General features: G+C 38.5%; 1 protein-coding gene across 1 annotated transcript in view; it reads left to right on the top strand.

Annotated features, from left to right (window-relative positions):
* LOC126297680 (protein crumbs) overlaps positions 1 to 26,414 on the top strand; it is a 355,128-nt gene that overhangs the window by 232,414 nt on the left and 96,300 nt on the right. Inside the window, exons 17-18 of the mRNA XM_049988790.1 lie at positions 1,939 to 2,092; positions 14,661 to 15,066. Of these exons, the coding sequence (XP_049844747.1) occupies positions 1,939 to 2,092; positions 14,661 to 15,066 (560 nt within the window). The remainder of the gene's footprint in view (positions 1 to 1,938; positions 2,093 to 14,660; positions 15,067 to 26,414) is intronic.

The raw sequence follows: 26,414 nt of genomic DNA, 5'->3' as shown, positions 1-26,414 counted from the left end.
ATAAACTTCTTATGTGCTACCAGTTTCGGCATTACATTGATGCAATCTTCAGGCCCCACGTGTCATAGTTGTAAAATCGCTATACACGGAAGGAGCCATATAACTGGATCCATGAATCAAATCGTTATGCAACAGCTCTTGGTGGCCATGCGACACACTCTCGTTTTTACTTCTCTTCTATCAGTTAAATGTTGTAGGGATCCCAGATACATGAACAGTACTCAAGAAAAGGCCAAAAAAGTGCCTTATAAGCCTCTTCCTTTGTGGATGAGTTACATTTCCCATGTGTCAGAGTCTGGCATCTGCTTCTCTCACTATTTGTTTTATATGGTAATTCCACTTAAGGTGACTCTGGATAGTTACTCCTAGACATTTTAAGGCACTGTCGCCATGTGTAATGATTTTCTTTTTGATGACTATGGTTATGCTATTCCTTCTCCTGTTTGGTGTACTACTTGTGTGTTGATTCTTGAACATCTGTTTACTTGATGTCAGCTCTCCATTATATAAACACTTCAAAGCTACACATTTGTTGCTAATATTTTACCACCAAATCAAACATGAAACAGTCTTTCATCTAGGCCCACCAAAGGCTCACAGTAGTCAGCCACAAACTTCCCTTTGTTTGCTGAGCCTGCTACTAAGCGTTGGCGTCAGTGATTATATTGCATTCAAACATGCAAGGGTACTGCACCCTCTCAGCTTGTCTGTTATTTATGTCAGTGAAATCAAAACTACTTAACCTTCAGTAATGTATTTTAGCTGAACAGTTTGAATGACTCACCTTGTGTATAATAATTGTTGTGATACACTGTTTTTGTATCCTAGAATTTTGCAGTATAGTACTACTCTGTGATCTTAGTAAATGAGTGTTTGTAAAATGATTCTTTCATATAGTGTTCATTAAAAGAAAGAAAGAAAAGACGATCATTTCACTTGGGACCTGTGGAAGGTACATTAGCTTATTTGTTTCAGTTTTAAATATTTGTCATGTATTATTGTTTTTCTGACATGTTCTACATCCTGGAGGACCTCCTCACTACGGATCAATTGGAATGAAAGTAAATCTAATCCAACATTATGTGTTTCCCCATTTAAAATTGTGACAAGTGCATAAGACAGAACATGTGTATGGAACAATCAAGAAATTTACATTTGAGGGTGCTGGTGTTGTGCATATATGTGCAATGTAGCACAACTTTGATGTGGATACATAAGTAACAACATGTAGGCAATGGATTAGTGTAGCATTTATGTATTTCCAACATGCATGCTATAAATGCAGGAATGTGAACTGTGGTGATGTTATTACCAGATGCATCCAAACAGGACTAATGTGCTGTTTTTCTTTTGTTGGCTTAAAAGACAAACATCGGAGAATGAAGAATTTGTATGGAGCAGCATTTCTGTCAAACATCACTGTTGTGGGTGGTGCTGCTGCTTCATGATAACTCATGTCGTCATATCACAAATTATGTAAGGCAGAAGTTACACCAACTCAAGTGAAAGACAGTTGAGCATATGTCCTATGGTCCTGATCTGTCCCTATGTGATGCTTTTGGTCCCTTAAAAAAGGCTTTGAAGGGTTGACACTTCCTGTCAGAGGAGGATGTGCAGCAGGCGGATTCAGACTTCTTTACGCAGCAGGACATGGTATTTTACAAATGGGTATCTTCAACCTGGTGTGTTGGTTGGATGATTGTCTCAATGCTCACTGCAGCTTTGCCTGATTAACATACTGGTTGTGGACTGTACAGCCTTCAAACTGAAAGTTCCTCATCACCCCTGATATTTTGATACTGCAGATTGCTGTTTGTGCTACTGTTTCATCAGGCAGCATTTTAAGATTCTACAATTGATTAAAGTTTGTTTTGATTATCGAAGTTTAAAGAAGTCATTTAACATTTAACTAATGCATTATCATCATTATTTTTGCAGGGAAAAACTGTGAAATTGATATAAATGAATGTGAAGTAAATCCTTGTGAATATGGTGGTACTTGTCTTCAGAGATCAAATGAAACTTTATATGGAAACATATCAGATTTACCTGATGTTTTTCATCAAGACTTCTCATACAGTGCAGCTGAAGGGTAAAATATGATAATTCTTATTTTTGTATTTGAACTGTAGTTTTTATGTTTGTTATGTAAATGTCGTCCAAAGAATTTAGTGCTCTCAATTGCCAGTGTTACAGCTAACATAAACTGTTATAGCTTGTCTGTGAGCAACTGAGTCCCACTCTGCCATCCCCGCTATGTTACAAGGCGCTTCTACAGGCTATGTCACAAAGTTCTACTGGCCTTGTTGAACCGCATGCTTTGAATCTGTGGTGGCAAAGTGTACAGATATGTGGGGGCAGCATTTATCTTTAAATAAATGCATTAATACCATACAGAATACAAAAGTCGATTGCCTTCTTCAGGAACAGAACGTTGTAGAGTAAATTATATTAACATAGGAGTGGAAGTCAGGAGCCATATATCTACTTCAAATATAGAACTGAATGCCTGTTCATCTGAATGCATGTTCGTGTACTGTCTCCTCCTAAAATAATGGATATTCCAATACAGTTTTGAACACCATATAGTGCAGTTATTCTGTAGAATTCAAGGCTTATTCTTACTTTGCTACTAAGAGGTAGAAGTTTTCTTTGAAAGGCTGCATTGAGATGTAACAATTCTTGCTACACAAGAAGTCTTTAAAAAATAACGAGGAATTTGTAATTTTGCATATTGTATTGTCTGATTTGCACCATGTTCTTTTAATTATGTTTTTAGACATGTCTCAAAAGTATCTATACAGTATTAGGCATATAGGATATTTATTCTGTTTCAGCTGTCAAAAAGGTTACGAGTGTTTTGATAGTAATAGCAGTTATTTATTTTATAAGAAAATGGATTAGAGAATTTGTTTTAAATTTTGTTTTAAGAATGGAATATAGTGCATCAAAGTTTTAGACATGTAAAATATTGTTTTTGGTGAGGCTGTGATGAGTAAACCAGGGGTTTACAAGTGGTGTAAGCACTTCAAAGAAGGCCTTGACAACATTGTAGATGACGAGCGTCCTGGGTGCCCCAGCACATCAGCCAATGAAATCGTGGAAAAAGTGAAAGAAGTGACTGTGAAAGATCACCAGATTGCAATTAGAGAAGTCAGTGATGATGTTGGCATATCTGTTGGCTCATGCCATGAAATTAATTGTATCAGATGTTTCGGGTAAATTTGTTCTGAAATTATTGAATTGTGAACAATAACAGCAGTGAGTGCAATTGTCCAGCAGTCATTAGATGAAGTCAACAGTAATATCAAACTATTAAAACAAGACATAATAGGTGGGGAAATGTGATTTGACAGATATGACGTTGAAACTTAGGCTCAATGATCCCAACGGAAGCAAGCTAGATCATCAAGAAAAAAAAAAAAAAAAAAAAAAAAAACTCGACAAGTGCAGTCAGTATGAAGGTTATACCGTTATGCTCACTGTGGTCTTTAGTTTTAACAGTATACTGTACCATGAGTTCTAGCACAAGATGAAATGAAGAATAAGGAGTATTACTTACAAGTTCAGTGTCATTTGCATGAAGAAATCTGTAAGAAAGCCTGGATTAGTGGCAGAAGAATTTTACGGTTTTTACTCCACGATAATGCACTGTCTCACATTTATTTGTGTGTTCATGAATTTTTCCCTTAAAACAATACTGTAATTATCGCCTAGCTCTGATGTTTGCTCCATGTGAATTTTTTTTTTTTTTTTTTTTTTTTTTTTTTTTTTTTTTTTTTTTTTGTTCTCAAAAATAAAGTAAACTTTGAAGTGGCAGTTTGCTACAAGCTAAAGTAGATTAAATACAGATAGCTGAGAGGACTAAAAGCTATCCAACAGAATTTCAGAAGTATTACAGGTGCTGACGTGTGTAATATGTAATGGGAAATGTTTTGAAGAGAATAACATTGATGTAGACCAATAAAGAAAGCCAGCATTAGACACAGTATTTATCACAATAATCCTGTTGCTTCCACTAACATTGTCCATGGTTCCATCAGTGCCAGGACCCAGACAACATTTATTACCAAGATAAGTTTCATCAATGTAAAAGAACATTTGATGAATGATTTTTCTGACATTTCACCAGCACAAGTGGCTGGCATTGTCAAAGCTTCACCTTGCATTGCTGGTGGTGGACTGGAGCCAGTCTTGCAGCCGCAGACTATATGTACTTGGCGTGCAACATCCAAAGGCTTTTCTGCGGTCAGTTCCAGTGCAGTTCTCCTCTTGTTTGTTAGTTAGTTGGTTGCATGTTCCATTGATCAATCGCACTGTATGGTAGCCGTTATGATGTGGAACGTGTCAAGTGCATAAGAATTGCACATATGAAACAAGATTTTATATAGAGTTAAGGTTAATATTTATATTATTTATCCTATTCCCTTAAAAGGCACACAGTGCCTATACTATATTTATAGATTTATTTTTTCCTACTCAAGGATTCATGTATGGTATAGAAGGAGTTGTCAAGGAGATACGATTTCAATTTATTTTTGAAGCTATTCCTGCTGTCTGTCAGACATTTTATTTCATCTGGTAATTTGTCGAAAATTTTTATACCAGCATATTTTACGCCTTTCTGTGCCAAAGATAGGTTGAGGAAAGGATAGGGAAGTCTTTCTTTTTTCTGGTATTATAATCATGAATGTCACTGTTGTTTTTAAACTGGTCCATGTTGTTGAGAACAAATTTCATTAGTGAGTTAATGTACGGCGAGGCTGTTGTAAGAATTCCCAATCTTTTAAAAATCTGCCTACAAGATGTACTACGAACCACACACATTATTCTAACCACTTTCTTTTGAGCTGTGAACTTCTTGTCTAAATGTTGAGTTATCCCAAAATATTATTCCGTATGACATGAGAGAGTGAAAGTATGCAAAGTATGTTAGCTTACTAATTTCTATATCCTCAAAATTGGCAATTATTCTGATTGCAAAAGTTGCTGAACATAGTCGCTTTAGAAGATCCAAAATATGAATTTTCCAGTTAAGATTCTCATCTATGTGTACACCCAAAAACTTAGTGTACTCTACCCTGTCTACTGACTTCTGTTGATGTGTTATTTTTATTGGAGGAACTATACTTTTTGGAGCAGAAAATTGGATGTACTGGTTTTTTTTTTTCAAAGTTTAGAGCAGGCCCATTTGCAGAAAACCAATTAATGACTTTTTCCAAAGACCTTATCTCTTATCATTTTCAATTGGAGTTTCTTTTACCAGATTAATAATGATGCTTGTATCATCAGTAAACAGTGTCAAATCAGCTTCCTGTTTCAGATAGGAAGGGAGGTTGTTCACAAATATCAAGAACAGAAGGGGACCCATGATTGAACCCTGTGGAACACTTAATGTAATTTCACCACAGTTAGTGGCAAACTTATTTAAATCACTTGATCCATATCAGGAAACTTTTTGCTTCGTGTTCTATAGGTACGACTTAAACCACTCATATGCTATTTCATTTATACCCTAGAATTGTAATTTCTGTAAATCTGAACTGTGATTTACTAAGTATCCCATTACTGTTTAGATGGCTAACCTCTCTTGAGTAAATTACTTTCTCAAAGATTTTTGAAAATGCTGTAAGCAAGGATACTGGGCAATAATTATTGACATCTGTGGTGTCCCCCTTTTTGTAGAGTGGCCTGACAATGGCATATTTTAACCTGCCTGGGAAAATACCTTAGAGTTAATGATGCATTACATATGTGACTCAAAACATCAGCTGTAACTGTTCCACATTGTTTTAATAACTTATTAGAGAGGTCATCTACTCCAACAGAACATTTATTTTTCAAAGATTTAATAATTTTACTTATTTCACTAGAGGTTGTTAGGTGAAACTTAATCTGACTAAATTTTTTTCAAAACAAACTGTTCCATGTACTGCCTGGATTTTTCTTTTGAACTGTTCTCACCACTTTTTCTCCCACACTTAAGAAATGATTGTTAAATACATTAGCTACTTGTGTACTGTTGGTTAGGATGGTCCCATTCTCATTAATAGTAATACTACCTACCCCAGTGGTTACTTTTCCTGTCTCCCTTCTAACGACATTCCATATTGATTTTATTGTATTGCCAGAATTATTAATTTCTTCTCTAATATACACATTTCTTGATTTCCTTCCAACTTTTCTCAGCATGTTACAATAATTTTTATAGTGTAAAACTACTTCTGGATCTTTACTAGTTCTTGCTGTCTCATACAGTTTTTTTTTCTTTCTGAAGACACTTTAATACCTGTAGTAATTCAAGGTTTCTTTGAAAAGTGTGTGGTGTTACATTTAGTAATTTTCTTTGGGAAACAATGTTCAAAACGGGATATAAATTTATCAAGAAATATGTTTCATTTGTCATTAGCATTTGGCTCATTATATACATCTCCCCAATTAACATTTCTAAAGCATTCTTTGAAATGCTCTTTACGTACTGGGTTGAGCGACCTTACACTTTTACTTAATGGTTTCCAAACTGTACACCCTGTTAGGTTTTGTAAGTTAATCAGTTGTGCATCATGGTCTGACAATCCATTTACCACAGGGAAAGCATGTGTTTGTTTTACATCCTCTTTCTGTAAAAATACATTATCTATTAGTGTGCTACTTTCTTGAGCTATCTGTGTAGGGAAATTGATCACTGTTTTTAAGTTATGTGTTGTTAATAACACTTCTAGTCCACTTTTCCTCTCAGAATTATTTAGAAAGTTTATACTGAAATCACCACAGATTAATAACTTCTTCTTTTTGTCTGACAGACAGCATACTAGGGAGTCAAACTTTTTTATGAACACCTCCCACTCTCCTAATGGGGACCTGTACACTGTTGCTAATATCAATACTACATTATCTAGCTGAAGTTCACATGCACAAACTCAAAGTGCTGATCAACACAAAATTGAAAATGACAACTCCTCCTTTATCCATCCTAGATTTACAAGTGTAAGATGCTAAATTATACCCACTTATACTGACAGTATCTATGCCCACAGTTACATGGTGTTGAGACTGACAGAGTATATCAATCTCATTCTTATTTTTGAGATTATCTAAACACACTAATAGCTCATCTACTTAATTTTTTATTCCTCTGATATTTTTATGAAGTAAGTTGATGCTGCCCCTAGCTTTACCCCTATTTACTGTACATGAAGTTTCTTTTATTCTATTTATCTTGATTGTCATCTGCCTGGACCCATTAACCGACCCATTAACCACAGGGATCACCCCCCTTATACAGTTTCTGCTAATAGAGAAGCTAACTTACTTTTTCCCATCCTTTTCAGGTGCAGGCTGTGTGTAGTGTATCCCCACCTACCAATAGCATTTACTGGATCAACACTTAACGTGAGATTTTGCTGGTGTCTGGAGCATCCCGTTCAGCTCAGTCTTAACATGCCTTACAGCAGTGTTTACTCATGGCTGATCATAGTGCTGAAAGACCTCCATAAAGCCCACATTTGTGTTTCTGCTCCTATTTTATCCAGGTCACTCCTAATACTGTATCTTGGATTCATAGTCAGGCTGTTTCCTGCTCCCTCAACTATAATTACCAGATCTTCCTTCTCAAAGTCCCTGCATAGCTGACCTAAGTTTTCTGTCACTTGGCTAAGGCTAGAACTTGGTTTCATAAAACTTCTGACGTGGTACCCTGCATCTAATTTCTCCTGAAGCTGCTGGTCCACATCCCTCCCATGACTGCTGCCTATAAGTAGAATTCTTCTATTCCTATTCTGGTTTGATCCCAACCTGTCTTCTTTCTTTATGCTAATATTCTACTTCAACTTACTTTCAACTACATCTGGATGAGGCCCTTCCTCCACTTCAGATATTAAACTAAACTGATTTACTAATTGAATTTCTGCAGTTTTTTCAAGTGTTTCCCTATTTTGCCCTTTGCTTGCTACCTTTTCCCAGTTCCCAGTCTCTTTTTTTCTCCCTTAACCTACATAATTCCAAGTTCGCATTTTCTAATTCAGCCTTAAGGGCCCAAATTTTTGCCTCCTGTTCAGCGATTTTACTGTCCTTTCTACATAACCTACTCTGCCATGGAAGAGCCTCATTTTCTACTCTCGTTTCCTTGCCGCCACATTCACCCCAATGAAACCATAATTTACAGTCTACACAGAACACCCCCTTTTCAAATTTCTACGGCAACCACCACATTTGTCACACGTGGTTTGATAGACAAACTTAACACAAAAGCAGAGAATAAGATGGCACAAGACCACAGTAGTTTCGTAACCTGTAGCCTATTAATTCGTAAATAAACACTAATGTGAACAAACTTTTAAATTTACTTCCGTAAGTTTTAACTACCTAGCTCTGTATGACTGACATGAATTAATTTGACTCTGAAGCGATAACTCTAGTTAAAAATGAAAGTCTGCACTCGCGCGAAATTTACGCCTAAGAAACATAAACAAAACTAGCGACAACCAGCCTTTGACAAAATACTTCGTTTTCGATTTAAATACGTTCAGAAAATTGAAACATTCAATAGATAGCCTGGAAAAGTAGCTAGTCTAAAATGTAATATTAACTGAATTAGCTCTTATTTCAATATTAATCACATAACTTAGCGAGAGCTTCATATAGGCATGTCTGCCTAGCTCCAGAGATGCTACCTGCAACAGTCATTTGATGCAGCACAGGACTCCAGGATCCATTTACCTTGAAGCTTTCTTCATTCTCGTTGGAGCTGTTCTCGTGTTTGTGTATTTCTATAGGTTCTGTGAACAAGTGGGTGTGATAGCTCTTCTCTACAGTCAGAACGTATGTCTCAGTGAATTTTACTATGCAGTCGGTCTCACACAGTGAATGCTCTGCCACGGCCAACTTCTCCACATGCTCCAACCTACAATGTCACTTATTTTCTGTGTTTATGGTGTTGATTGATCATCCAGTCATTCAAACATAAACTTCTCCACAAATGCATGGTACGTGGTACATTCCTGATGTTGCATGTGGGTCCCATTTTGCTTTACCAATCTGAAACACTCATTGGTCTCCTATGACAGTTTGTAAATAGTCTTTACGCCATGTTTGCACAACACATTCTGCCATACATTCCCAGAGTAGTGGACAGAATTGGCCATATATTGCGCAAACATGGTGTGAAGACTATTTACAAACTGACAAAGAAGATCAAAGAGCCTCTCAGGCGGTAAAGGAGAAAAGGGACCCACTTGTAATGCCAGGAATGAGTCACATATCATCCACATGTGGAAACATTTATGTTGGAATGACTGGATGATCAATCAATGCCAGGATCATAGATCACAAGTGACATTGCAAGTTGAAGCAGGTGGAGAAGATGGCCGTGGCGGAGCACACGATGTGTGAGGCTGACCACTTGACACAGAAGTTCTGGCTGTAGAGAAGAACTATCACACCCGCTTGTTCATAGAAGCTGTAGAAATACACAAAATGTAGATTATCTTCAACAAGAAAGCAGAAAATCTCAAGGCAAACTGCTGCAGCGAATGACCATTGCAGCTGCAGCAGAAATGACCACAGAAAAGCCTTTGGACATTTGCGCCAGGTACATATGCTCTGCAGCTGCAAACATGGGTCCAATTAATCACCAGAAGTGGAGAGTGAAGCTTTGACAATGCCTGCCGCTCGTGCTGGTGAGATGTCAGAAAAATGATCAGACAAATGTCGGCTGAAGAACCTGAGATAGAAGCCAACAGGCAGTTTGCCAAAAAGTGTCCATAAAAGCCTTAATAATTTTGTATTTAATACTAAAGAACATTCCCCCTGACTCTCTTAATTTCCTTACTTATACAAAGTATTTGCATCACCAGTCAATTAACTCGGTTCTCTCTACCAGAATATTTCTTTTACTTGCATATCTCCTCTAGAGAAGTCCTATATCCCACAGTGTCTTGTGAAAACAGTTTTATGCCAAGGAAAATGGAAATTTTTTGTATTGTTAGGATAAGTAATTTGCATAATGTTGGCGCTATTTTTCGATTGATGCGAAAGTTCATCTCATTTGTCGAATTACTGATTTCCTATAGCAGTCTATAACAATGGTTTCCTCCCATAATTTTTAGCGCTCTTTCTTGGTATTCGAGCTAGCTGTGTGGTTTATTTTTGCATTTTTTTCTCATGCATCTGGTTGTGGCAAGGTTGACTTTTGTATAAAATACAGCCTTTGTTTGGGACTGTCAGCATTAGCCAACAGTTCTTTTTGTTTCAACTCTTTAATACAGGATGTAATTATGTTAGAGGATTGAACACTTTTTACTTCGAATATACCCCTTCTTTGCATCATGCACATTTTCTTGTGATGTAGTATGGTTATCCATCATTTCTGAATAACTAAGTATATCACAAAATACACGAACTGAAATGACTAATGCTAGTAACTGAAATTGCTCTAGCAGAATTGACAGAAATCACCATATGCTGCACAACATTTTTGGACAGGAAATGGGCAACTGATTTTGAAAATGCCTGTAGTGCAGTTCGAGGGTCCTTCGTGGAAAGGCCACTTCCCCAACGAAGAGCGTTGCTCACTCATGAGTTTCTTGACAAGCTATACATGGGAGACATATTTTCGGTAAGGGTGGCACCAAATAACTTACTAAGAACAGTAGTGAAACCAATAAGTACCATTTAAAGAAAAATGTGATCATCATGTTTCAAATTGGTTTTGAATAACAGTTATTGGGTGGAAAAATATGAATACTGCAAGCTAATGCAATCTACTTTGAAGTGATATATGAGCACTCACAATGCTTGTCTGAGGGTGGTTCAGAAAGTTAATATAAATATAATTCTGGTACATTTCTGTGAGAATCTGTTAATCATTACTTTTCAAGGTAGTCACCATGACTGTTCATTTGTTTCATGAATACACCTTGACTTTGAGGTCGAAATAGAATAATTGCAGTCTGGGATCGCGTGACTGCTACGGTCGCAGGTTCGAATCCTGCCTCGGGCATGGATGTGTGTGATGTCCTTAGGTTAGTTAGGTTTAACTAGTTCTAAGTTCTAGGGGACTGATGACATCAGAAGTTAAGTCCCATAGTACTCAGAGCCATTTGAACCATAGAATAATTGTCAAACACCTGTGACCTAAGTTTTGTTCCATTTATCCAAAGATTTCAAAATGGGAAGGTGATAGGCAAGTTCTGTAAGATGGTTGTTCCAGTGCTTGTGGCCACACCATGACAACATGCAGTTGGCATTTAGTGATAGGTTGGAGCTGTAACAAAGACTGGTGTTCCAATGGAAAAAGCCGAACTAGAATTCTGATTGTTTTCAACAGTAATACGGTAAAAGCCATTAATCTGGCATCCGGGAGATGAGCACATTCAATAATCAGACATTGTTTCATACATTGAATATTTTGACGCATTCAGAATATTGCACTCAGCAGTGGTCAACAATTTCAAGTTCTGTAGTGCAACAGTTGTTACAGTCACCTGCCAGGCAGATTCTCTCTTGCACCAATTGCCTACAATGATTAAAAAGTGGTGTTTTAAAGTATTATCACAATTAGTGCTGTCCTATATCACAATTACAGTAGTGATGAGCATTGTTGTGCAGATGTTTTCTCAACCAAGCACCACTCAAAACAAATTGGAAGTGAAATGTAATCATGTTACGATTATGGATACAACAAAAGCTTGACATCATTAATTGGTTAAAGAAAGGTGAGAATAAAAATAATATAATGTAAGGTTATAAAGTTGGTTCTTCAACAGTCTATGACATTAAAAAAAAAATGTAGGTCAACTTCAAATGTTTACATCACAAACAGTTGCAGTAAAAGACATTCCATCAAGCAAAACTTTGAAAAGGCCAAACAATGGATGAAATTTTGTACAAGTTTTTCTGTGCCAAAAGGGGGCTGAAGGAAAACCTGTAACTAGGTCTATGGTTATGGAAAAAGGTAAATAGTGCTGTGATGATTTGGGATTGTCAGAAACTGAATGTGTATTTTCAGAACTTGTCATGGAGTTTAGAAGCATGACATAGGTGGGGAGCTATGATTGGCAGATGAAAAAGCAGCTGAAGAATACAAAGAAAATTTTTGCAATTTGTTTAAACACCGTAATTTAACTGCTAGTAAAGTCTACAACGCCGATGAAAGGGATCTGCTATGGTATTGTTTGCCTAGTGCAAGAGCTTTTAAAGGCGTTTTAAATTCCCTTAAAATTTATAGAGCTCATTCCAGTGCATAGGTGACTTCAAAATTGTTTAAGGATTGGTTTCTCCATAATTTTGTACCAGTTGTACTGTAACTAGATATCTGTACAGCCTACCCTCCAGTGTCTGAATTGATCCTTGTGAATATATGCACCTCTTATATTCCAGCAAACATTATTTGCCTTACTGAACCAATGAATAACGGAGTAATTTAGAATTTCAATTGTTCTTACAGAGCTTCTTAACTTCAAAAGTTTATCAATCCAGAATGTTCAGTGGTGGATTTTCAAAAAAATGTAGTGTAAAGATGCTATTTTTGGCACCACTTCGGTATGGAATAAAATTAAACCTGCTACTCATCGGAAGTCTTGGTGAAAACTCTGGCCAAAAGCATATGAAGACTCCACTATTCCAATCCAAAATGATGCTGTTGTTAAACTGATAGATGTTGCCCAAAATGAAATAAGAAATTTCATGCAAGATAAAAGTTTTTGACTGGATAGACATTGACAAAGAAGACCCTGTAGTCAAAGAAATATCAGATGAAACATATGTGTACTAAGCATAATGATGTTTTGAAGAAAAATTGAACACACACACACACACACAAGTCAGGTGATGCTGAGGGAATTAGATTAGGAAACAAGACACTTAAAGTAGTAAAGGAGTTTTGCTATTTGGGGAGCAAAATAACTTATGATGGTCGAAGTAGAGAGGATATAAAATGTAGACTGGCAATGGCAAGGAAAGTATTTCTGAAGAAGAGAAATTTGTTAACATCGGGTATAGATTTAAACGTCAGAAAGTCATTTCTGAAAGTATTTGTGTGGAGTGTAGCCATGTATGGAAGTGAAACATGGACGATAAATAGTTTGGACAAGAAGAGAATAGAAGCTTTCGAAATGTGGTGTTACAGAAGAATGCTGAAGATTAGATGGGTAGATCACATAACTAATGAGGAAGTATTGAATAGGACTGGGGAGAAGAGAAGTTTGTGGCACAACTTGACCAGAAGAAGGGATCGGTTGGTAGGACATGTTCTGAGACATCAAGGGATCACCAATTTAGTATCGGAGGATAGCGTGGAGGGTAAAAATCATCGAGGGAGACCAAGAGATGAATACACTAAGCAGATTCAGAAGGATGTAGGTTGCAGTAGGTACTGGGAGATACTGAAGCTTACGCAGGATAGAGTAGCATGGAGAGCTGCATCAAACCAGTCTCAGGACTGAAGACCGGGTTGCATCAGGTACCACATCAGACCAAGATGTCACATTTGAAAAAATGGTTCCTGTGTTGGGAGACAGGATGGCTGGATGTGACGCAATGAGGTGCAAGGCTCCATTGCCCATCTGTGTGCCCATTTGAAGCTCCTGCCGTAAAATTGCAGTGACATCAAAAAAATTGTTCAAATGGTTCTGAACACTATTGGACTTAACATATGAGGTCATCAGTCCCCTAGAACTTAGAACTACTTAAACCTAACTAACCTAAGGACGACACACACATCCATGCCCAAGGCAGGATTTGAACCTGCGACTGTAGCGGTTGCGCGGTTCCAGACTTAAGTGCTAAAGCCACTTGGCCACTCCGACCGGCTGCAGTGGCATCTCTGTGTAAATGTGAGTGGGGGCATACTATTGCACCATTCTGACCTGGAGGTTCAATTATTAATTTCAGTGTGGGTTTAACTGATTGACGCTGCTTCACAGTAGCACAGAGCTGTTTTGTGGTTTTTAAAATGTTGTAAAATAAAAATTTTAATAAAATGTGGAGATGCCCCATGAAGGCAAAACACATTGTTAATAAAAGAATCAATTGAAACCAAGACTGGTTTCAATTTAAGTATTCAACAAGCAGTTGCTGTACCAGGGAGCCTAATGGAGTGGAAGATACTTTCAACGTGTAATGGCCAAGTTCAAGGACATGTCGCCCTGCAACTTCCTTGTATTTGGTCTGCTGAAAAAACGTGTCAACCAGAAGTACTTCAACTTGGATGATGAATTGAAGAATACAGTGGAGGGCTAGTTCCTGTCACAGCCATAGGAATTCTGGAAATGTGGAATCCTTCAGCTAATGAAGGAGTGGGATGCTTGTGCTCAGGCCTGTGGTCATTACTTTTAGATAAAGATTTCAGTCCTACCCATGGTGTTGTTTCATTCTTTTTCTTTTGAACATGGGTTATCGACAGGGACACACAAAAAAGAACGGAAACTCTCTCTCTCTCTCGCACACACATGGGTCATCGACAGAGACACACAAAAAAGAACGGAAACTCTCTCTCTCACACACACACACACACACACACACACACACACACACACACACACACACACACACATATATATATATATATATATATATATATATATATATATATATATATATATATATATATAAGTTGTTTATTTATAATTCAGCAGTGTAACAGTTTTTTTTCTTCTTTTCAGGTATGAATGTTTATGTATTCGTGGAACCAGTGGCATAAATTGTCAAGTAAACAACAATGAGTGTGAGAAACATTCTTGTATTAATGGTGCTTGTATTGATGGAATTGATTCGTATACTTGTGACTGTGAGCCTGGTTATGAAGGAGAATTTTGTGATGCCCAGATTAATGAATGCGAGAGATACAAGCCTTGTGGCAGCCATGGAAATTGCACAGATTTGCTAGCTGATTACACATGTGCTTGTGAAGCAAATTATGGTGGAAAGAATTGTTCGGTGAGGCTAACTGGATGCACAGAAAATGCATGTCAGAATAATGGCACTTGTAGACCATATTTGGAAAATGAAATTGATCATAAGTTCAACTGTACATGTCTCAGCGGATTTCATGGGGAGCTCTGTGAAAAGGTACATCACCTTAAAACAATTGTTATATAGAATGAATTTTTCACTTTGCAGTGGAGTGTATGCTGACTGCTGACGTGAAATTTCTGGCACATGAAAGCTGTATACCAGACTGAGGCTCAAACTTGGGATCTTTGCCTTTTCCAGCCAAGTGCTGTACCAACTGAGCTACCAAAGCATCACTACAACCTGTCCTCACAGCATTACTTCTGCCAGTGCATCATCTTCTGCCTTCCAAACTTGCTGGACAAGCACTCATGGAAGAAAGGAGTGCTAGTTCTCCATGTTTCGCAAGATAACCTTGTGAAGTTTGGAAGGTAGGTGATGAGGTACTGATTGAAGGAAAGGTGTGAGGATGACTCCTGAGTCATACTAGGATAGCTCAGAAGGTAGAGCTCTTGCGCATGAAAGGCAAAGGTACAGAGTTCGAGTCTTGGTCCGGCATGCAGTTTTAATGTGTCAGGAAGTTTTAATTGTTATATGTTTTTTACTGGTAAGTGATGTCAATTATTTCTCATTGAATATAAAAAATTAGCAGTGACAGAAATTTGAGCCAGTATTAAGTCTGTAAAATTAATTCTGTATATCTGCTGTTAGCAGAAGATATAATTATTTATATCTCAAAGTATTCCCAACATACTAAATAACCAATAATTCGGGATTGTAGCTGTTTGTCATTTATTTCTCAGCATTATTTTTCAAAGTAATATCTATCAATCATCTGTAGATGAGCTTTGAAAACGGACATAAAATTCTCATGTGGTAGTGCTCATTATTGTTCTTTGTGCATTTCCTGAAGTTTCTGGTTATGTTCAATAAAACATTGTGAACATACTAGTGAGTTTTGCTAGCATACCATTTCATTATGCAATGGTGGGCTTTTAGCTTCAGCTCATAGTGCCCTGTAAATACGGTGAGCGGAATATACATTTTCCAAGAACACAGTTCTTTGATGGGCAAGCTCCTTAGGTATACTACCTCAACAGGTAACTGCCTCCATGTACAAGTGTATTAAGGACATCCAAGATATGTAACAAGGAGTGGTAACTTGAAGCCTTATCAAGCTACTATGCAGTGAGAGTGCACTTACGGAATACGGAATACCATAGCGACTCACCATTCTTCCATCTAACCAGAATGCTCAGGTTGGCAAACAGCTATCCTTTTCTGTTTTTATTTTGAACTAGATGGTGCTAAGAATGGGATTAAGAAGCTGTAAAAATTCATAAATTCATATTGTTAATGGAGCCCCACAATGAACGTATCATCAATATGCCTTCAAAACAACAGTTGGTTTAAGGGCTGCTACTATCAGAGCTCAAAGTCTTCCAATTCCTCCAATGCTTCCCACAAAGACAAAGAAACAGAGGGTTTACTCTGGTGGCCCTGCCAGTCCGTTGAAATAAATATTTCTTAAATCTAGACCAAGTTGAGGAATGAGCCTACTGAAACTTGCAGTGATGATGTGTGTCTGGAATTTATGCAAGACCATACATTAGTGCAGTGTCTGTAAAGTTCGATGTAATGTTCCTGCTGACAATTTATAGCCATATTAAATTATGAAAAATACTTGAGAATTATGAGTACGGTATCACCACAGCTATCCAATTTATTGGAAACAGCTGAAAATTTGTGCCAGGCTGGCCCTCAAACCCTGATTTCCTGCTTTATGTGAGCAGTCGCGATAACTGATATGGCCATCCTTGCAGGCTTCATGGACAGACCCAAACTTCCATATGTCCCAGTGTCTGCTGCTTGTAGTACTGTGACAGTCGTGTGATTCCCACACAGGGAGAGACTTATTTATTTTCTCATCAGATAACCTTGGCTTTGGCATCAAACACATTAGTGCAGTGTCTGTAAAGTTAGATGCAATGTTGCTTCAGATATGCATGTATTAATGTATTTCATGCCAAAGCCAAGGCAATGGGACGAGAAAAGTAAATAAGTCTCTCACTGTGTGGGGATCGCATAAATGTATGAGCACTATGGGTAGCAGCTACTGTTGGATATGGAAGTTTTGGTCTGTCCATGAAATGTCCTCAGATAGCTGAAGTGGTTCAGACGACCACTCAGGTAAAGTGAGAAATCAGAGTTTGTGTCCCGGTCTGGCACAAATTTTCATTTGTTTTCAATAAATTGTATAGCTGTGGAGAGCCTTTGTAAAAAGTGAGACCACATAAAAATTAAATGATTTGAGCTGTTTAACAGATTGCCCCAAATCTGTTAATGAAGTTAGCAAAGTTACGTATGTTGTCTGAACATTTTACTTATAGTGATCTTGGTAAGGGAACAAAATATTTAGGTAAGTCATACATAGGAGTGGCTGTGCTTACTAATGGACCTAAACATAGATAGTCTTTATGGGACTTAGGAGGATTGTACTGTTCAAATGGATGAACACAATAATTTTTTGAGGTAATAAGATAGAACTCAGGAGTGCTTAAGTATTCCATTGCACTCATGCTGTTGGGTCATCATTGATTGTCATGTAGATGGAGCCAGCTAAGTTAACAGACCATGAATTTTATCACCGTAAAGGAAATGAGGTAACAGTATTGTCACATTATTTACCTTAATCAACTTTGAGTTCCACTATATCACAATTGTTAGAGAGCCTTTTTGGTGGAAATGATGTTGCTTCATAATGGAGGAGCATTCCTAAGCACATGCCAAGCTTCAAATCTGATCTGTTCCACAGTATCCAAAGGGGATGCATCACATGAGTTGTTCAACAGTGCTGACAAAATTTGTTACAGGTTGCATTTTTTGTGCTGGTATAGAGGTCAGGGCTTTACCTGAAATAAAAGAAGTAAGTGGCAGATGTCAGTATTGGGGTAGGAACTGAAATACGTACATTCACCATGTACAGAGGTGAACTTTGTACAGCAAGTCAAGTTTAATTACATTTGCAAATGAATGGCACTACAAAAGAAAGAATTTTGTTTTGCTCAAAATCATCATCATCATCATCATCATCATCATCATCATCATCAGGATTTCCTTTCAGCGAGCCAGGTAGAAACTTTGTGAATGATATGCCTCCATTGGTTTCTGTCCTGGTATAGCTTTCTCTCTCCACTACATCCCATGTTACTCCTCTCCTCTTGAGATCTTCCTTAACCTGGTCTGTCCATCTCTTTCTAGCCTGCCCAGTTGGTCTTCTTCCAGTACCTCCATCTCCAAATACTGGTGTGGAGTTATAGTCGGGTGCATTTGCTTCACATGACCGAACCACTTCAATCTCAAAGCACTCATTCCCTCCTCTGAAGTCAATGTCATCTGCAGGTCTCTCCATACATAATCATCCTGTACTCTCTCTCTCCTAGTTTTTTGTGGAGCTGACCTAAGGAACTTCATTTCATGTGCTTGTATTTGACTATCTTCTCTCTTATTTATGACACTGGCCTTTGGACTATACATCATGATTGGCAAGAGATATGTCTCATACATGGTCTGTTTGGCTCTTTCAGGAACTTCCTTGCCCCAGAGCAGATTTTGTACCTGGTGGAAGAAGCTATATCCTTTTGTTATTCTGTTTAAGACTTCTACTTTGGAACTTCCATCGCATGATATGATGCTACCCAGATAATTGAAGCTTTTCACACATTCAACCTTCTCCCCCTCCAGTATGATGTGACAAGGTGTGGATGTCCTGCTAATCTCCGTTGCCACTGTCTTGTTCCTACTCACACTTAACTTTATTTTTTAAAATTTTGTGTTTCAGTAATCTAGTCTTCCTTGATCCTCTTTTTCTGTCTCTCCCCAAGTGGCGATGTCATCAGCAAAAACAAAAGCATTGAGATCTTGAAACTTCCTGGCAGATTAAAACTGTGTGCCCGACCGAGACTCGAACTCGGGACCTTTGCCTTTCGCGGGAAAGTGCTCTACCATCTGAGTTACCGAAGCACGACTCACGCCCGGTACTCACAGCTTTACTTCTGCCAGTACCTCGTCTCCTACCTTCCAAACTTTACAGAAGCTCTTCTGCGATCCTTGCAGAACTAGCACTCCTGAAAGAAAGGATATTGCGGAGACATGGCTTAGCCACAGCCTGGGGGATGTTTCCAGAATGAGATTTTCACTCTGCAGCGGAGTGTGCGCTGATATGAAACTTCCTGGCAGATTAAAACTGTGTGCCCGACCGAGACTCGAACTTGGGACCTTTGCCTTTCACGGGCAAGTGCTCTACCATCTGAGCTACCGAAGCACGACTCACGCCCGGTACTCACAGCTTTACTTCTGCCAGTACCTCGTCTCCTACCTTCCAAACTTTACAGAAGCTCTTCTGCGATCCTTGCAGGACTAGCACTCCTGAAAGAAAGGATATTGCGGAGACATGACTTAGCCACAGCCTGGGGGATGTTTCCAGAATGAGATTTTCACTCTGCAGTGGAGTGTGCGCTGATATGAAACTTCCTGGCAGATTAAAACTGTGTGCCCGACCGAGACTCGAACTCGGGACCTTTACCTTTCGCGGGCAAGTGCTCTACCATCTGAGCTAACGAAGCACGACTCACGTCCGGTACTCACAGCTTTACTTCTGCCAGTACCTCGTCTCCTACTTTCAAAACTTTACAGAAGCTCTTCTGCGATCCTTGCAGAACTAGCACTCCTGAAAGAAAGGATATTGCGGAGACATGGCTTAGCCACAGCCTGGGGGATGTTTCCAGAATGAGATTTTCACTCTGCAGCGTAGTGTGCACTGATATGAAACTTCCTGGCAGATTCAAACTGTGTACCCGACCGAGACTCGAACTCGGGACCTTTGCCTTTCGCGGGCAAGTGCTCTACTATCTGAGCTACCGAAGCACGACTGACGCCCGGTCCCGAGTTCGAGTCTCGGTCGGGCACACAGTTTTAATCTGCCAGGAAGTTTCATATCAGCGCACACTCCGCTGCAGAGTGAAAATCTCATTCTGGAAACATCCCCCAGGCTGTGGCTAAGCCATGTCTCTGCAATATCCTTTCTTTCAGGAGTGCTAGTTCTGCAAGGATCGCAGAAGAGCTTCTGTAAAGTTTGGAAGGTAGGAGACGAGGTACTGGCAGAAGTAAAGCTGTGAGTACCGGGCGTGAGTCGTGCTTCGGTAGCTCAGATGGTAGAGCACTTGCCCGCGAAAGGCAAAGGTCCAGAGTTCGAGTCTCGGTCGGTCACACAGTTTTAATCTGCCAGGAAGTTTCTTATCAGCGCACACTCCGCTGCAGAGTGAAAATCTCATTCTGATTGAGATCTTCATTTTCTTCTTCCTTGATTTCTTTCATAATTGTGTCCATAAGTGTAATGAAGAGTAAAGGGGAGAGTGAACTGCCATGCTGAATACCTCTCTTTGCTTTAAACCATTTTGATTCCACACCTTACTTGTACACTGAACTCACAACCATCATACAGCATCTGGACTTTTTAAATTAATGAATCGGGAACATTATATTCCCATATTTTATCCCTTGGTGTACTGTCATATGCTTTTCCCAAATCCACGAATACTGCTATCAAGTCCTTTCCTTTTTCCCAATATTTCTCCATTAACTGATGGAGGGAGAAAATGAGATCCAGTGTTTCTCAAAATATTGTAAACAAATATGTAACTGCACTACTCCCACACTGAAGTTCAAAATAACTTTTTCCATTGGTGAAGTTGGGTTTAAAAGAATCAGCAGTGAGACATAAAAAATTTAAAAGTATTTCATAAACAGTTAGCAGCAGAGTGAGGGAAAAAAGTTCAGACTATTTACTGTGAACACGCAGTATATGTAGTTCAATAACAGCCAGTAATGACTGATAATCTGTGTTCACTAAGCATTGCAACGAAAGCTGTGCACTCAGTGATAATAGTGAGGTTATATAACTCAGTCAGCAGTGATAGATTTGTGTCAATAAGTAGACAATGGAAATGGATACACACACAACCATCTTTGCTGATAGTTTCTTAAGCATTGAATAACAGTGGCCTTTAAACCTGTTAACCATTGAAACTTTCATCCAAACAGATACATACCTAGATCCATAAACAACAATATGTTATATATATATATGTTTGCATCATGCTCTGCAAACAAACTGGAAGGCTGATGTGACACTGGCAACAGTTTGTATTCACAGTCAAATTATCTGTGCCACCAGATGGCCAATTCCAGGTTTAGTATGCCCACCAATGGCTGATATTGATCATGACTGTGGCACTATAGCTTGTGGTCGACGATTGCCACCAGGAGTGTGCATGGCAGGTCACATGGGCTGAGCTGCTTGCAGCAACAGGGGCAGGCAGGCAGCTGTGATTGAGTCTAGTACAGTTCTGTTGCGTGAGCTACTATCGATCACGCCGTTATGCTTAGTGAATTTTGACCCTGCTTTATATGTGGACTTCCTCATTCATGTTATTGGCTTTCATTTGGTGTTCTGATTTCAACAACTTCGCTCTCTTTATGGACTGTGCGTTCATATCGGGAGTGGACAGAAAAGTGGTGATGAAGTCTTACCCTATCGTGGTTGTGGCAACACATTTGGAATAGTGAAGGCAGCAGAGGATCGACTGGGCCTAGTAGAAATCTGTAGGTAACACAAGAGATATTGAATTTCTTTGACAAAAAGAGAAAATATAAAAATGCAGCAAATTTAGGAGGAAGAAGGGAATACATACATTTAAAAAAATGAGATTAATGGAAAGTGTGAAATGGCAAACCAGGAATGGCTAGACATTAACTGGAAACCTCTAAAAGCATGCGTGATGAGGTAAAAGATGGTTGCCACCTATAGGAAAATTAGAGGCCTTCGGAGAAAATAAAAGCACTTGTGTGAATATTAAAAACTTAGATGGCAAGCCAGTACTAAGCAAAGAACGGCAGAACTGAGACTTGGAAGAAATATATAGAGGGCCTGGACAAAGAAAACAAACTTAAGGCAGCATTATAGAAGGAGAAGTAGTAGAAGGGAGGATTTGTCCGAGCATTGAAGGACTTTAATTGAAAACAAGATCCTAGAGTAGACAACATTCCTTCATTAGTAGAAGGAAGATACAATACTGCAAGAAGAATTTGTCAGAGCACTGAAAGACATAAGTTGAAACAAGGTCCTATAGTAAGACAACATTCCTTCAGATTATTGGAAGAGCCAGCTGTGTCAAAACTATTCCATCTGGTGTGCAAGATACATACGAAAGAGGCAAAATACTCTCAGACTTCAAGAAGACTATAATAACTACAATCCTAAAGAAGGTTGGTGCTGAAAAGTCTGAAGGTACCAGCAATAAAATACAGAGAGCAAAAAGTTATTTGCAACTTATACAGAAATCAGACTGTACTTGTGAGAATTTAAGGACATGAAAGGGAAACAGTAATTGAGAAGGTAGTATGGCAGGGTTCAGCTGCTCCCCAATATTGTTTATTCTTTACATCGAACAGACAGTAAAGGGAAAAAAAAGAAAATTTTGGGGAATAAAATTCAGGGAGAAGAAATAAATACTTTTACGCCTGCTGACATTAAACATTAAGATGTCTTTTCTGAAGGCATTTGTATGGAGTGTAGTGGATATATTGGATAACTAATGAAGAGGTACTGAATCAAATTGGTAATGAAAGAAATTTGTAGCACAGTTTTACTCAAATAAAGGATGTTTTGATAGTACACATCCTGATACATCAAGGAATCATTAATTTTATAATGGAAGGAAGTGTGGGGGTGAAAACTGTAGCAGGAGACCAAGGCTTGAGTATTGTAAGCAGATTCAAATAGATGTAGGTTGCAGTATTCATGCTGACTTGAAGAGGCTTCAGCAGAATGAACTAGTGTGTGAGCTGCATCAAACTGGTCTAAGGACTGAAGACAATAACAACAACAACATCAAAATTGATCTTTAGCCAGTGCAGTTTATAGAATAAGCTATAAGATGTGTGTTAGTTTATGCACAGTAAGTGTTGCAAAGGGATAAATTACCTAATAAAGTATAAAAATAATTGTTGGTACAAAAAAACTGAAATTTTTGTAAAACATGCTATGCCATGTGAAGATACTTGTGAATTTTATCTGAGTCATGTTCACTTTTACCTGTGTGGCCACTTCAACTGCTGCCAAAATTTTGTAAAACAGTTATTGTTATTTTCTACTACACATATTTTCTCCTGCACTTCTTTACTTCCTTTGTTCATCTCAAAATGTTGTACTACTATGATGAGGAAGTTAGATTTACAATTTTCTGTGTCATTCTTACTTCTAGTGCCAGTGTATATATTTATTGTTGTTTGTTGCCTACCCTCTAGTTGAGCCAGTGAAAGTTCTATGCATTAAAATGCCAGGGATGTGGTGGCAATCTCAGAACCCTAAGACCCTACTTTTAGCCAGTTAGTCAGCAAAATGGAGGCAAACATGATTTTCTGCCAAGGCATAAGATCCAGTTATTCATAGTTTCTATGTGGAAGAATAGTTCAGACCAGTTGGGCTGGAAATGGAAATGGAATTACATTGTGCACGTTGACTTCAGTAACATATTTAGGACAGTCTCCTCCTTTTTTTGGTAGAAACATTACTGTAAATATTGCTGATTCACTGTACTTCTATTTCTATGAGCTTTTGAATTGTCAACTGTTATTTAAAAGGTGCAAGGATCAAAGAGGAGAGAGGAGGGACTATCATTGCTTTTCCATCTCGGTAAATTAAATTACCATCAGTATTAACTGAATAGCAAAACACCCACCCCAAATTTTCCAAATACCTCACTTCAGTGTCTCAAACAGATTATGAAATTTCATAGTAACTATAGCGGCTGTTCTTGGCAGACCCAACATAGTGAACTGAATGGAAAACTAATAATAAAATCTGTCTCCTGTCTTTTCAGTAGTGTTCTTACTTCATCAGTGTGCATGTTGAAGCACAGCTTAATCATTAGAACTTCAGTTGTTACTGAACACTCTTCATTGTGAAGTCATTCTTTCAGAAACTCGTATATGGGAATTCTGCTCATTTCTGTTGTGTATGTTGATTATGAAATATCAGCTGTGATATGACTTCAGTTACTCAGCATTTAGATAAATAAGCCACTGCATGTGCAGTAGTCTGTCTATAATTGACTCCTAAATGAAATGAAAGTATCTGTTAATACAAAGTAAATGTCAATTTTTATCCTGACACCAACACAGAACACATCAACGAATTCAGCTTTATGTGCAAGAACAGCTATGAGTCCAATTTAGAACACCATACCACTACAATACAAAAGGTATTTACTTCACATTGGAACAAAATGTGGCTCTCATTCCAATTTTAAAAACAATTTCAATATGTTTGCTATGTTTCGTATCTGGAAACATATGATTTAAAGTGAACCAGATGGTAACTATCTGGATTAAGTGCAGTAGGATTCTTAATTTTGAAACTTCATAACAACTATGAACAATAAAGACAATTCATTGTGTAGTGCAGTTTCTCAACGGTCATGTGCCAGACTCTGCATCTATGGGTCCAGGGTTTGGTCCCTGGCCACTTGTATGATATTTGTCACTTATCACTTCTTTCATTTCTGTCAATGTTTGTTAATGTGAAGAATGCCGAGTTGCTCTGTGATTTTGAGTCCATGTTAAATGTAAACCAAGTATAACTTCCTAGGTAAATCTGTGCAAAGGTCAGAGGAAGGCAATGGCATATGAACTCCAACAGCACTATGCCTAGTAAATCACTGGTATGATGCCAGCTTTACTTTTTTTAACCTATTCATTTTCTATCTGTGGCGTAAGAGGATAAAGATATTCATAATGGGTGGCAGGGACAAAGAATCCAGTGAAATATTTTTAAGTGCTTTATCTGAAAACTACCTTGAGCAGTTAAACCGAGAACCGACTCATGGCGATAACATATTAGACCTTCTGGTGACAAACAGACCCGAACTATTTGAATCAGTTAATGCAGAACAGGGAATCAGCGATCATAAAGCGGTTACTGCATCGATGATTTCAGCCGTAAATAGAAATATTAAAAAAGGTAGGAAGATTTTTCTTTTTAGCAAAAGTGACAAAAAGCACATTACAGAGTACCTGACGGCTCAACACAAAAGCTTTATCTCAAGTACAGATAGTGTTGAGGATCAGTGGACAAAGTTCAAAACCATCGTACAATATGCGTTAGATGAGTATGTGCCAAGCAAGATCGTAAGAGATGGGAAGGAGCCACCGTGGTACAACAACTAAGTTAGAAAACTGCTGCGGAAGCAAAGGGAACGTCACAGCAAACATAAACATAGCCAAAGCCTTGCAGACATCCAAAAATTACGCGAAGCGAAATGTAGTGTGCGGAGGGCTATGCGAGAGGCTTTCAATGAATTCGAAAGTAAAGTTCTATGTACTGACTTGGCAGAAAATCCTAAGAAATTTTGGTCTTATGTCAAAGCGGTAGGTGGATTAAAAAAATATGTCCAGACACTGTGTGACCAAAATGGTACTGAAACAGAGGATGACAGACTAAAGGCCGAAATACTAAATGTCTTCTTCCAAAGCTGTTTCACAGAGGAAGACTGCACTGTGCTTCCTTCTCTAGATTGTCGCACAGTTGACAAAATGGTAGATATCGAAATAGACGACAGAGGGATAGAGAAACAATTAAAATCGCTCAAAAGAGGAAAGGCCGCTGGTCCTGATGGGATACCAGTTCGATTTTACACAGAGTACGCGAAGGAACTTGCCCCCCTTCTTGCAGCGGTGTACCGTAGGTCTCTAGAAGAGCGAAGCGTTCCAAAGGATTGGAAAAGGGCACAGGTCATCCTCATTTTCAAGAAGGGATGTCGAACAGATGTGCAGAACTATAGACCTATATCTCTAACGTCGATCAGTTGTAGAATTTTGGAACACGTATTATGCTCGAGTATAATGTCTTTTCTGGAGACTAGAAATCTACTCTGTAGGAATCAGCATGGGTTTTGAAAAAGACGGTCGTGTGAAACCCAGCTCGCGCTATTCGTCCACGAGACTCAGAGGGCCTTAGACACGGGTTCACAGGTAGATGCCGTGTTTCTTGACTTCCGCAAGGCGTTTGACACAGTTCCCCACAGTCGTTTAATGAACAAAGTAAGAGCATACGGACTATCAGATCAATTGTGTGATTGGATTGAGGAGTTCCTAGATAACAGAATGCAACATGTCATTCTCAATGGAGAGAAGTCTTCCGAAGTAAGAGTGATTTCAGGTGTGCAACAGGGGAGTGTCATAGGACCGTTGCTATTCACAATATACATAAATGACCTGGTGGATGACATCGGAAGTTCACTGAGGCTTTTTGCAGATGATGCTGTGGTGTATCGAGAGGTTGCAACAATGGAAAATTGTACTGAAATGCAGGAGGATCTGCAGCAAATTGACGCATGGTGCACGGA

The sequence above is a fragment of the Schistocerca gregaria genome, chromosome X, assembly GCF_023897955.1.
Source record: "Schistocerca gregaria isolate iqSchGreg1 chromosome X, iqSchGreg1.2, whole genome shotgun sequence".
Classification (NCBI taxonomy): domain Eukaryota; kingdom Metazoa; phylum Arthropoda; class Insecta; order Orthoptera; family Acrididae; genus Schistocerca; species Schistocerca gregaria.
The sequence above is the reverse complement of the archived record's forward strand: the minus strand, read 5'-3'. Positions and strand labels throughout refer to the sequence as shown.